Source organism: Gymnoscopelus microlampas (genome assembly GCF_963454915.1).
Source record: "Gymnoscopelus microlampas genome assembly, chromosome: 16".
NCBI lineage: Eukaryota > Metazoa > Chordata > Actinopteri > Myctophiformes > Myctophidae > Gymnoscopelus > Gymnoscopelus microlampas.
The window spans coordinates 10,202,954-10,216,077 of NC_139953.1; the positions used below are offsets into that span (position 1 = coordinate 10,202,954).

Below are 13,124 nucleotides of genomic sequence, written 5' to 3' on the forward strand. Positions count from 1 at the left end.
TATTTACATTGTGGTATCGCTACTTTTACTTTGACCCATTAAGACCGGGAACGCATCTGTTTAACCACTTTAACCATTATTATATATACTTTGTGTTACGAACATTCAGGGCATACTTGCCCATATTCACCTAAGAGTAAATGAGTGGTCTACTCAGTTCCGGCCCTTAGTGACCTATTCGATACCAACGTCCCTACAGTATATATGGAGATCCCCATAAATGGAGACAGTCGACACTCTGACATCAGAACACACGTTCTGGGAGCTCCATGGAGATAACCAAAACATCCAGGACTGACATCACAGTCCCAGCTTGTTTCTACCACATCTACCACACCACATTCTACAACATCTGGCAACACTGGCTAGTAGCATTAGCATAGTCACTTTGAACAACACAGACAACCATGGCGGCGCTGTCCTCGCCTCTCAGAGCGTGCCGTGGAATCTTGAAGGAGTTGCGGGCGATCCAGGGGCCAACTTATAAACAATCACTGGCTTATAACTATGTTATGGATCAGTTTCGTGAAAACGAGGTAACGGGACAGAGGTACTGCCGTGCCCAGCAGGAGGCTCTTCATGCCTCACACACCTATCTCTGTCTGTTGGCTTCAACCAGGAACCACATGGCCTTGCATAACCTCTACCACGCCAAGGGGGAGCGCAGCCGTGAAGAAGTGGCTGGCCTAGTGGGTCTCAGGTTGCCCACTCAACCAGGGGGCAAAGGCTGGGAGGAATGAGAAGGTGTGAGAAGTTAAGAGGGTGGCCGTACTGGGTCTAATGGGCTCTACAGTTGGGGTCCAGGGACCCTCATGGGCTTCCAAATGGCCCCTTACAGGTGTGTAACTCTGAAAGTGTACAAATGTGTACACTCTCAGAGTTATGGGGGTCGTGGAAACCACTGTGCTAGACTAAATGGAACAGAGCCTTCATTAGCATCATTGGTAACACCTGTGAATGTCTTCACAATATGGCTGCTGTGAATAGAGCCTATTACACAGTAGAAATTGATTCAGTTACTTCTCCAAGATTGATTGATCTTTCCTGACACAACAGAAGCAGTAGGTTTGTCCCTTGATTTAATAGAAGGGAATAATGGACCTAGTTCTGGTGTACAGTAGCTGTAGACTGGAGATCATGCCATCCGATACCCAGAGAGAGATTGGCAGAGAAGACATGGCGACTGTAATTAAGACAAGGACTGGCATTAATTGTGAAACTGGTCCGGTTTCCTTCTGGCTGTACAGCAGTGACTGTAAAATCATGTAAATACATTTCCATTTTGACTCCTCTGTCCCATTAAAGTATGTGTTACTGTTTAAAAACAGTACACAAACAGCACTCGGTGCCGCGCTATGAGCTTGTATATCTGCTATTTTTGCCAGACCCAGGGGGTCGGCCTACAGGAGGCTTTGTCGGTCGGTCGGTAGGTCTGTCCCTCTTTTCCTCTGCACACACGTCATGCAAAGTCCGGCCATTCAGATTTCAACCACTAGGGGTCTGGCAGTGCACCGAGGAGCACTTTTTCTACTTGATTTTTTTCTTGAATGGGTTAATAAGTAAAAAGTACTTAATTCCAGAACTGCTTACTGTTGACTGGATTCTAGATCTGCGCTCTCACCAGTGATTGGTTTTCTCTGCTGCTAATGAGTGAGTTGTCATTCATTCAATACTTTTGTGCGGCTCGTTGATCACAAACACCAACGGACGGGTCACAGGTCCATTTAAAAAAACGAAACAAAACAAAAAACAGAGGGGGGGTGGGGCATTTTGTTAACTTTGTTAACTTAAGCCCTATACTTCCCTATATTGTCGCTATATTGTCAGAAACCTCTTATCTCCATATTATTCTAACTTTTGGTGTTTTTTCGTAAATGAATGCCCCACTTCATCATACTACAGCATCACACAAAGGCAGAAGTAGCAGATCTACAAGCTCGAAATGCGATTTTTCGAACTTGTCGATCTGCTACTTTTGCAATTGAATCCTGAAAAGTATCAGTTTTGGACATATGAGGTTTCCACCCGACAGAGACGATATACTAAGCTCACAACGCATCACTTCGCAATGCATTGTGTTTCCAAACAAAAATAAATAAATATGGACAAATTTGGACAAAATCTTGGTTAATGTGGTTAACATTGCTTTTAAAATTGTTATTATATTATGAAATATAAATAAACATATGGAGATAACAGGTTTCTGCCCGACAGCGACGACAATGTACCTTGAAGGGTTCAATTTTCTTTAGGAGCAGGGAGATACAATCCATGGCTCTGCTTTGTACTCCCATATTGAGCCAGAGCCCCAAAATTTAGCAATAATTATCGAAATAGTGGGCAAAACCAAACCTATATTAAATTGTTCATAGGGTCAATACGAGTAAACAAATATATGATAACCTTTCCACAGGAGCAGCTTTTTCATGGTTATCACACATTTTGTTATTTTCCCCATACGTACATGACAGGTGAAAAAGTGACAACATTTAAAAAAAGAGTTATCACAATGAAACTTCCCCAGTTGATTACTTACATGAAGACAATGATTTATCGTATTACAAGTTTTCTGAAATTGTATATTTAAATATGCAAATTAGGCATTAGGAAAATATGCCCACATTTGCATAACTTTCCAGAATCAACATTGGAACATTGGACAAAGGAGTCAACATACTTGTTTAATTTTGTTAAGATGTTGGAGTCAAAGGTTTTTAACGAGGGAATATTCAATATCTGGCTCAATTTTGGGGCTCTGGCTCATGGACTAAATGCCTAATTTGCATATTTAAATATACAATTTCAGAAAACTTGTAATACGATAAATCATTGTCTTCATGTAAGTAATCAACTCAGGAAGTTTCATTATGATAACTCTTTTTTAAATGTTGTAATTTTTTCACCTGTCATGTACGTATGGGGAAAATAACAAAATGTGTGATAACCATGAAAAAGCTGCTCCTGTGGAAAGGTTATCATATATTTATTTACTCGTATTGACCCTATGAACAATTTAATATAGGTTTGGTTTTGCCCACTCTTTCGATAATGAAATCTTGTCTGGCTCATGGACTAATACTGAGGTTTTTGAGGTGGAACGGTTCCAAAAGCGGTTACCAATAATGTTGTGTCAATGACCCAGATGCATGCTTTATAAGCCAAAATGTTATGTGCCCGCCCAACGCTCTGTTTCCCAGCCCAATGAGTTTTAAAATCGCCCAATCTGGCAACACTGTCTCTCTCCCATTCACTGCGGCATGATTTGGGAACGTATGGGACCGGCTGGCAAACCCCGCCCCCCCCCCCCCCCCCCCCCGAGTGGAATGAGGAGATTTTAGCAGCTCCGTTAACCCCCGCATCCCTGTGATAATGATAGAATATAGATGATAATAATATAGAATATATTGAGGTAATGGTTATTCTGGAATTGGTCACTTTCATTGCTGTTTCCTCAGCAGAAAACCCTCCGTTCCTTTTCTTTGTTTCAATGGATTAAGTAACAGCCGTCTGCCAGCCTGCAGATGGATGGATCATGGATGCTACATTGACAATTCTCATCACCAAATGCCCAGTCTCAGTAGTCTGTACTGTCATATATCTCCTGTGAGTAGCAAGTACTGTACTCGAATATTCCGACATTTTTTTTAACGGTACATGATACCACAACCTGTACAGGAAAATAGGGGGCATCTCCTACTGCACGTGCACGCCTCTCCTACTGCACAAATGCACAAAAGCTGTGTTTTTTAGTAACTGTGTCCTGTCACTAACTGCGTGGCATAGCATACAGCAAGGCCCACCTAAGTACCTTTCAAGCAAGGCCTATGTACCACTCAGCCAGTGGAGACAGTCGGGGGCGGGGTTTGCCAACCGGTCCCGTACGTTCCCAAATCACGCTTCACTGCGTGGTGGGACGTAAACAAAAGTGGGAGATACCAAGTCAAGTCACCGGGGAGTATTAATACGTATGAAAAAAAAAATCAACAAATTAAAGTTGCGTGACCCCCCAAAGCCAAAATAAAAAACACCCCCCCCCAGTGCTAAAAATAAAATGTTTGATGACCCCCCCCCCGTTCTACACCATACCATCCGCTGGTAAATAACGATACGTCCTAATGGTAAAATAAAATGAATATAATGTATATTCATTTAACCCTAGAACACTAACGATGGGTGAATTTTACCCGAACAATTGTAATTATGTGATTTTAATAATGTTGCTTATGTCTGAGGTGGGCGGGTCCTTAGGTAGGCCTACCTTCAGGATGCTCACTGACGTCATAGAAGGTGGGTTTGTTTCCCTGCCCCATCCCTGTTTTTGAGTGGTGCCAACCACTCTTATATCTGACTTTGTCTGTGTGTCCGGGTGTATGTATGTCCAATAAACAAACATTGATGACAACATCAATACGGGGCTCATCAAAGGCACCACTCTCTTCACACAGGGTGTGATTTTTTTCTACAGGCAGGTCTTCGGGTGAATTTCACCCAACATTAGTGATAGAGGGTAAAAGAAAATCGCATACTCCCACAATGGTCAGCTGATGCAATTAGTAACTTCACTGGACAAGGCTCCAGGAATGGGTGGACCAAAGGAGTTCCCAGCTCAATTTAAAAAAAAAAAAAAAAAATATATATATATATATATATATATATATATATATATATATATATATATATATATATATATATATATATATATATATATATATATATATATATATATATATATATATGAATATATATATATATTTCTTTTGGTGAAATTTCATGTTGAAATATTATTTCCCAAAATTGTAGTTGTAGTTAAACTACAAAAAAATTACCAAAAAAATAGTTGAAGTAGAACTACTTGACTCACCACACAAATATGAATGTAGTGGAACTACCAGAAAGTAGGGGTGTGCCGATACACTAATTTCACGAAACGATACGATACGATATTTGGCTCACAACTTCGATACGATTTCGATACGATACGATACGCACTTTTTTTATTATGAAAATATATGGAGGAGAAAAAAAGAAAATGCAAACAAATAATTCTGTTTTTGCATTATTCAGACATGCAAACGTGTAGCTTTTCAGCTACAATAGCCGTTTTGAATCCAAATAGTATGACACCTGACCCGAAAAAAAAACATGTTGTCACTCTTTTCACTTCGGGGCCGTTTGCATGCCTGATTATTATGATTGTAAAAAAAAAAAAAAAAAAAAAAAAAAAAATTTTTTTTTTTTTCAAAAACGATATTTTTTTTTCTCCAAAACGATACATATCGTCGCGAAAACGTATCGCGATATATCGCGGGACGATATATCGGCACACCCCTACCAGAAAGCTACAGCAAAATGTAGCTAAACTACGTAGTTCAACTACATGTAGTTTCATCTAGTGTTCTACCCAACACTTTGTGTTTTTGTTGCTGTTGGTAGTCATGACTGCCAGTTCCCATCTGATGTTGTGTGGGAGTTCAGACTGCTCCAGACCGTATTGAATAACTGCTAGCTTGCATAACATCTTCAGAGTAGGACGTAAGTCTAAGATGTAGAGTTCATCACCTGTGTCCCCTCCTCCAAAGAGAATGGCACAATCTCCCACCATGGAACAGGCCATTGAATACAGGCCCTTGGGCTCACCCGTCTTCCGGGAGGGTTCAGCTGTCTTCCGGGAGGGTTCAACCGTCTTCCAGGAGAATGTCTCTGGTTTGAATTTCCACATGTCATTGAGCCGCCGCTTTCCACGTCCTCTGCCACCAAGTATGTACAGCTCTCCATCGTAGGTAAAAGCTGAATGGCATCTGCGTAATTCCGGATGAAGCTCTGCAGAAGGTGTGTACAACCAGCAGTTGGTCTCTGTGTCAAACACTCTGATGTTGTAGTGGTCCACGCCGTCGCTTCCCCCAAATACAAACATCTTTGTCCCGATGATGGTGGCAGTGTGTTCGTATGAAGCAGGGGCTGTAGTGCCCCTAGTGTTAATTAAAGACCAGACCATTGTGGTGGTGTCCAATTTGTAGATGTCCGAAGTGACCGCAGTGAGCCAAGTCTCACTAAACCCTCCACAGATATACATGACCTTCCCCAAGACACAGGCTGAGTGATTATTCCTGTCCTCTGGAACAGTGCCAGAAACCACAGGCTTGAACCATTTGTGAGTGTCGACATCAAATGCACAAAGCATATTGCCTTTGGTAGAACACCCCCCGCACATGTAGACGATATGTTCTATCAGTACAGCTGTGTGGTCCCAGCGCATGGTGGGAACCTCAAGGGGATTTTCTCTTCCAGTTGTCCGTAACTTCTCCCAGCGTAAAGACACAGTGTTGAAGACATGGACACGAATCTCCTTGTCCGAAGAACAGGGACGACAGAAAGAGCCTCCAAAAGAGTACACCTTGTGTCCCACTGACACAGCAACAGGACTGTCATTCAGCTCTGGTCCTTTCAGATGCACAGTCCAGCACAACATGTCTCACACACCAGCACCACCGTGGATGTGATCGGTAAAGTCTTTCTTGAAGAGTAAAAGAATGGAGTCCTAATGTGCACACTAGCTGTCCCAGGTATAGGTGAAAGACCCAAAGTTAGGCTTCTCTGACACAGGTAGCAGAAAGTCCTTTCTTAAGAATCCCAAAATAGGATAACAGGAAAATGCGAACTGAAAAATTAGATATCACCAACAAGGTCTCTGATCTGTTGGCATTTGCTGTCTAGCGGCCATTATATATATAAAATAATAATAATATAGCGTGACGTAGCGTCCACCGCGCATCGCACATCCACCTCACAGCTACGTTTCGCCAGTGATCCAACTGATAGGGCCATATATGGAGATCTGTCATTCCTTGTCCATTTTATGGGCATATATGGAGATCTCTGTATCTATCAGTCCATGTCCCTTTCATGGGCATAAATCAAGTTCCCTGATGTAATTAGTATACGGCCATATATGGACATGGCCCCCTTTTTGGCCATATATCGAGCTGAGGGATTTTTGAGCGGTGTAGCCGCTCCTATAAGTGGGGTTGGGACACCTCATTAGTACACCCTTCGCTGTACTGTGATTGGCTCATAATAGCACACCCCTCTACATTAGTACACCCCTAGCTGTACTGTGATTGGCTGACTCTATTCAGCACTGTGATTGGCTAGCGAGACACATGATGAAATTAATAACCTATAAATAAGTAAATAGGACTACTAAGTGAGCTTCCATCACTGTGATGACCACACCGCTCACTTCACACTGGGTGTGATTTTTTTGTGCTTGTTGATGATGACACATTGATGTTAGAAAAACACACTCCATAGTTGGACATAGCTGCTTTGGGAAATCCTTAGTATATGGTTATGGCTGTGTGATGGCATGGTCCAACCGCCCACCTGTCCTCTCTTAAGCCAATTTTAATATAGGATTAGTGTATTATCATTATGAGTAACTTTTATTTGAATAATAATTAGAAATAACAAATGAGAATGTAGAAGAATAAAAGGTGTAACATATTAATAATAGAAACTTTAGGTTTGATCAACTGTCATTGACATTTTCAGATTAGTTAACATTCTTTGAAAAGTTAAGATTTTTTCCCATTCCAAGTGGCTGACTGCCTGCCAAAGTTTGCGGGCCCTGGGTAGACAACCCGGCCAGGCGGAGATTGGTGGAGATCTGCACTGAGGAGGAGCGCACCATTGTAGTTACGTGAATCAATTGTGCATGGTGCTGCCCTTCAGTAACTCTCTTGGCTTAATTTCGCACACATCGCAGGCAACGCACTGTGTGTGTGTGTGTGTGTGTGTGTGTGTGTGTGTGTGTGTGTGTGTGTGTGTGTGAGCACGCGTGCGTGTGTATGGATCTGCATGTGCAAACGCACACACATGTAACATGTTGACATAATGACGACCTGTTTCTGTAGCTGTAGTGTGATGCAAGCGCATGATGTTGGTGTTCGGTTTCTCCGTGACATGATGATTAGTTTGTATAAGAAAATAGTGCTTCTCCAGTCAACGAGTTGTTTGTAGCATGACTTGTAGTCAACACAACAGTGGAATGCTTATGGCGCCTCGAGTACACCTTGACGACACACACACACACAAGCTCACAACGCATCGCACTGTGAGCTTGTAGATCTGTTTTGCAAAATCGTGACGATTATGGCGTTGGAGCACACGCGGAAGTAAACTGCGAGCTAAAATATGGGGGAAATTGCAAACATTTTGTGATTATTAGAAGTGGAGACACATGGGAAGGTGGAAAAGAAAGTAGATGGTCGCCTAGCCAGAGCCATGAGCGAAGTTGGGAGAGAATTGGACAACTGCTTTGGCGCTGATCTGTACCTCTAGTTTTGGTATACAGACATACAGTAGGGTACAGGCTTCAATTAGGAGGTAGGATGGTCCTCAAACTTTTTTATTTCAAGGACCCTCAAATTGACACATATTAACCCGCGGACCCCCATTTGAAAAGGTTTTTGTGCCAGGGACCCCCAGAAGATGTATATATAAAAAATAAATAATAAATAAAACGGTTAAAAAAATGTTCGATATTTTCCAAAAATAGCTGATGTACAAGCTCGCAGCGGGGCACGCTATTTTGGAATAGCCAACGTACTGTATAAATGGATAAAGTGGTCAAAATGATTGTGATGCTATGTTACTTTTGCTGGGGACCCCCTGGAACAACCCCCCCAATGACCCCTGGTGGTCCCCGAACCCCACTTTGAGAACCACTGCTTTATAAGCCACAGTTTAAACACATTCAAAGTAGACTTAGAAGTTTATGATTTTCTTTGTCTGTGAAAAAAAAAGTAGACTGGCAGTAGACTGTCGCCCCCACATGCCCGAAGCTACAATACCTGATTTAATTTGTGTAAAAGGTCGATTCTGCACAACCTCATCAAACAGAATTACTTAGAAATTACTTAAAAACTAAGATCATTGATGAAAAGGTGTAAAAGGAATGTGTCTTGAGTGTGAATAACTAATTTGTTATACAGTAGCATATATGCATTGCCTACTCAAATGTTTTACTCAAGTAAAAGTATCAATACTGCAGAGTAAAAATACCCTACAAGTAAAAGTCCGGTAATCAAAATTTACTTGACTAAAAGTACAAAAGTATTGGCATCAAAAAATATTTCAGATGACTAAAATATGACTAAAACAAAATGGAATTTTATTCAAAAGACTATGACTAAAATGTTCTGTCAAAATCAACACTGCTGTCAGGAAAAACAAAGTGTATATCGATATTACCCTTTTTTTTTCAAGGCCAAGGACCCTTAAGCTGAGAGAGAGATATTATATACAATTGTGTTGCAGATTGGACTTTTTTCATAGATAGATTCATAGACTTATTTGACAGCACTGTCATCGGTGTTATTCATTTTCTGCATTTTCTGCTGCATTAACCCATTAAGGGCGCGTTCCCACCGCACTTTTATTTTACCTCTGGGGCGGAATCTGCCAATGCTTTGTCAATGCAAATGTGTGGATTCACGCAAGAGCGGATCTTTCCGCATGTCGCGCAGACCTTGCGTTTATCTGCTCTACAAGACTTGTCCATTTCAAGCATATAACTGCTAGAGGCAGGAGCTGATTTTCCCTCTCTGTCCAATCGGGTGAATCGAAGGTGGACCGTCCCAAGACTCAGGAAGCAACATGGTGCTCAAGGTAGAAGCAAGCCCCCAGAGTATTATACCTCTATGGGCAGAAGGCGGTGCGGGCTACAGGTAGGGTCCTGAAAGTGAGTGACAGGTGCGTCACTCCCGTTTTTTAGAATCCGCTGGCTGCATAAAACTGTGGCCGCGCACAACCTGCGTTTAACAGCGGCCAACCATGTTTTGGTGGGAGCGCGCCCTAAGGCCTGAGGTTCAAATTCTACAAAGTGTTTTCTAAATCCTAACCTCTACACCCAAAACTCGTCGCCGGAAATAGGCAGCCGATCTACAAGCTCATACAAGCTTGTTATGGGGTTGTATATCAGCTTATTTTTGGTGAATGTTCCCCCCAGAATCTGGATGCTAGGGGTCCAGGACTCCCTGTTGAAGACCCCCCTACTGTAGGGTTTCAGTCAGGGGTGTCCAAACTTTTTCTTTCTTCCAAAAGGGGCCGTATTTGACTGCATACTGTATCTTTGGATTATAACAAAGTCACATAAATGCATCAAATTATAGCCATTTTATTTAACTACAGTGCAATATCCGTAGTCTTTTTTATTATTGTATTTATTTGTCATAATTATGTTCTATTGTGGATGGATGGTAGTCATCACTGCCAGGTCACACTTTTCCTTCTTTTTTAAATATATTTTGGGCTTGCTGTTTTTGCGTTTCTCTTTGTTTATTTAGTTGTTGGTAGTCATGGCTGCCAGTTCCCACCTGATGTTGTGTGGGAGTTCAGACTGCTCCAGACCGTGCTGAATAACTGCTCGCTTGCATAACGTCTTAAGACTAGGACTCAAGTCTAAGACATACAGGTCATCGGCTGTTATTTTCCCTCCAAGGAGGAAGACACGATCTCCCACCATGCAACAGAACATCCTAAACAGAGACGGTCCTTTCCCCTTGGGCTCAACCTTCTTCCAGGAGAAGCTCTCTGGACTGAATTTCCACAGATCATCGAGGCCGTCACTACCACCGAATATGTACAGCTCTCCATTGTAGGCAAAGGCAGAATGACCGCAGCGTCTTCCTGGAAGAAGCATTGTCCAAGGTGTGTTCCGCCAGCTGTTGGTCTTGGTTTCAAACACTCTGATGGTGTTGTTAGAGAAACGCTCAAACACGCCCCCAAATACAAACATCTTTGTCCCGATGATGGTGGCAGTGTGTAAGTATGAAGCAGGTGGCTGAGTGCCTCTGGTGTTAATTAAAGACCAAACCATTGTGGTGGTGTCCAACTTGTACATGTCATTAGTCCCTACAATCCGAAAAATCCGAGCATAGGGTAAAACTCCTCCATGGACATACATGACTTTCCCCAAGACACAGGCTGAGTGGCCGCCCCTCCCCTCTGGAACATCCCCAGAAACCTGTGGTATGAACCATCTATGGGTGTCGACATCAAAAGCATGAAGCAGGTTGCAGTACCCTCCCCAGATGTAGATGATATCTTCTATCAGCACAGCTGTGTGGAGCGAACAACTGGATGGAACCTCAGGGGGTCGTTCTCCACTGCCAGGTGTCACTGGGGGAAGTTTCATCCAGCATAAAGACACTGTGTTGAAGACCTGAACATCAATCTGATGTTTGTTGTTCTTGTCACTTCCAAAGAAGTACAGCTTGTGTCTCACCGCTACAGCAACATGATTATCATTATTTGGTGATCCTTTCTGACGCAATGTCCAAGACAACATTTTGAACACGACAGTTAATGGTGAATGTAAGTGGAAACCTGTTGGTTTCCTGCTCTGTGAAAGAATGAAGAGCTCAACAGCCAAAGAAAAGAAGAGCCAAAGGAGTATTCTTCTAGATTCTTAAAATCTTGGTCGAAAGAGTCTTGAAGATAACAGCCTTGAAGATATTATGTGGTAAAGGGTTGAGTCTTGGAAAACGGAGATTGTTGGAGATTATTAGGAGCGTTCATTTAATCTGGACTTTCTCTGAGGCTGCAGTGCTTTTTATCCTGCTGGCCAGATTGCTTATGTCATCCCGTTGAGTTACGGTATATCCATATATGGTAGGCATGTAACGATTTATCGTATATCGATTTAAATCGATTCAAAGTGGTGACGATTTAAATCGATGCAATAAAATATGACATCGCGATGCAACCAGCAGAGGGCGCAATTGAGTCAGACTCCCTACCTTGTTCTCCACCTACTATTTTGTCCCCTCAGGGCCACCATAGCTGCCTGCGTTCGTCTCTTCTTCACTCACTGAACAGCAGGCTATGAACGGCAGAGTGGGGTTCACGTCCTCTCAGGCTATGAAATCTAAACAACTAGGCGATCGCACTGCATAAAGAGGGAAATGTGCGTCGCATGTATACATGTTTATTTGATTGATGAATTGCCCAAACTATACCGTTTACCCCCTCCCCCGTCTGACGACGTTGTTAGCTGTCTGATTTAAACTCTGTAGGAAACATACAACTGATAAGGCTTAATGAAAACGGCTAATTCTGGAGCTCCTCGGTGCGGCTGCAGAGTACAATGAATAATAATCTAATTTAATAATTTAACAATTGTATCAACGCCAAACTCCTTTCAACACTGTCTTTCAGATATATAGCGAATTTCATTGATATTAATCAATTAATTCTTATCTAATCTCATTTGGAGCAGTTTAAAACAGTTACAGTTTCCCTTATTACTGTACATAAATGTGTTGTTTTATACTGAATGCTGAGAATGTAGCATAGATAAAAAATAACTTGTAAATCCCAAGGCTAAGCCTTAGTTGGTTTATTTGAAGGTTTTCTTTATAATTTATTTCATCTGGGATATATGTTTTAAAATTCATTTATTTCATAAGACTATATTTAAAGTTATTATTTTACAAATAAAAAAGTATATGTCTTAATGTGACAGTTAATGCATGTACCTCGTGAATAAAAAATACTTTATTTAATTTCATGTATTAAAAAGAGGATAAGAGAAAATATAGTTTTTTTTTACTACATGATTTTTGTAAAATAAATAATCAAGGTTTTCAGTAATTTGTCTGGAAAATAAATGTGCTAAAAAAAATCGTAAAAAAATCGTGAAGAATCGTATCGTGAACCTCGAATCGTGATTCGAATCGTATCGTGAGTTGAGTGAATCGTTACATGCCTAATATATGGATATGGACCCGTTAGGATGTACACATGGAACCATTTGGTTCCATGTGTACACTCTCAGAGTTACAGACCCATAAAGGTCAATTTGGTTCCTAACTATCCATCATTTAGCTGGGGACCCCCTGAAACTCCATCAAGGACCCCTGGGGGTCCCCGCACCCCACTTTGAGAACCAATGCTATACAAGACAGAGTTAAATTAAGACAGAGCTCCCTACACACCAAGAAAAGCTAATAAATTAATCAACAGACCTCACAGGTTTAATTCCTTCCCAACCGTACTGCAAGGGTCTGTGTTCTCATTAGTGGAATGTTGTTCGACATGCAGTAATCAGTGGCTTGTATGAA

The 13,124-nt window shown here is 41.7% G+C and overlaps 1 protein-coding gene across 1 annotated transcript; it reads left to right on the forward strand.

Annotated features, from left to right (window-relative positions):
• Nucleotides 1–407: 407 nt before the first annotated feature.
• Nucleotides 408–740, forward strand: LOC311062827 (protein FMC1 homolog; the record flags this gene model as incomplete). Its single annotated transcript, XM_084082046.1, has 1 exon — nucleotides 408–740. The coding sequence occupies one exon, from the start codon at nucleotides 408–410 to the stop codon at nucleotides 738–740; it is 333 nt and encodes a 110-aa protein (XP_083938172.1).
• Between the last annotated feature and the right edge of the window lie 12,384 nt (nucleotides 741–13,124).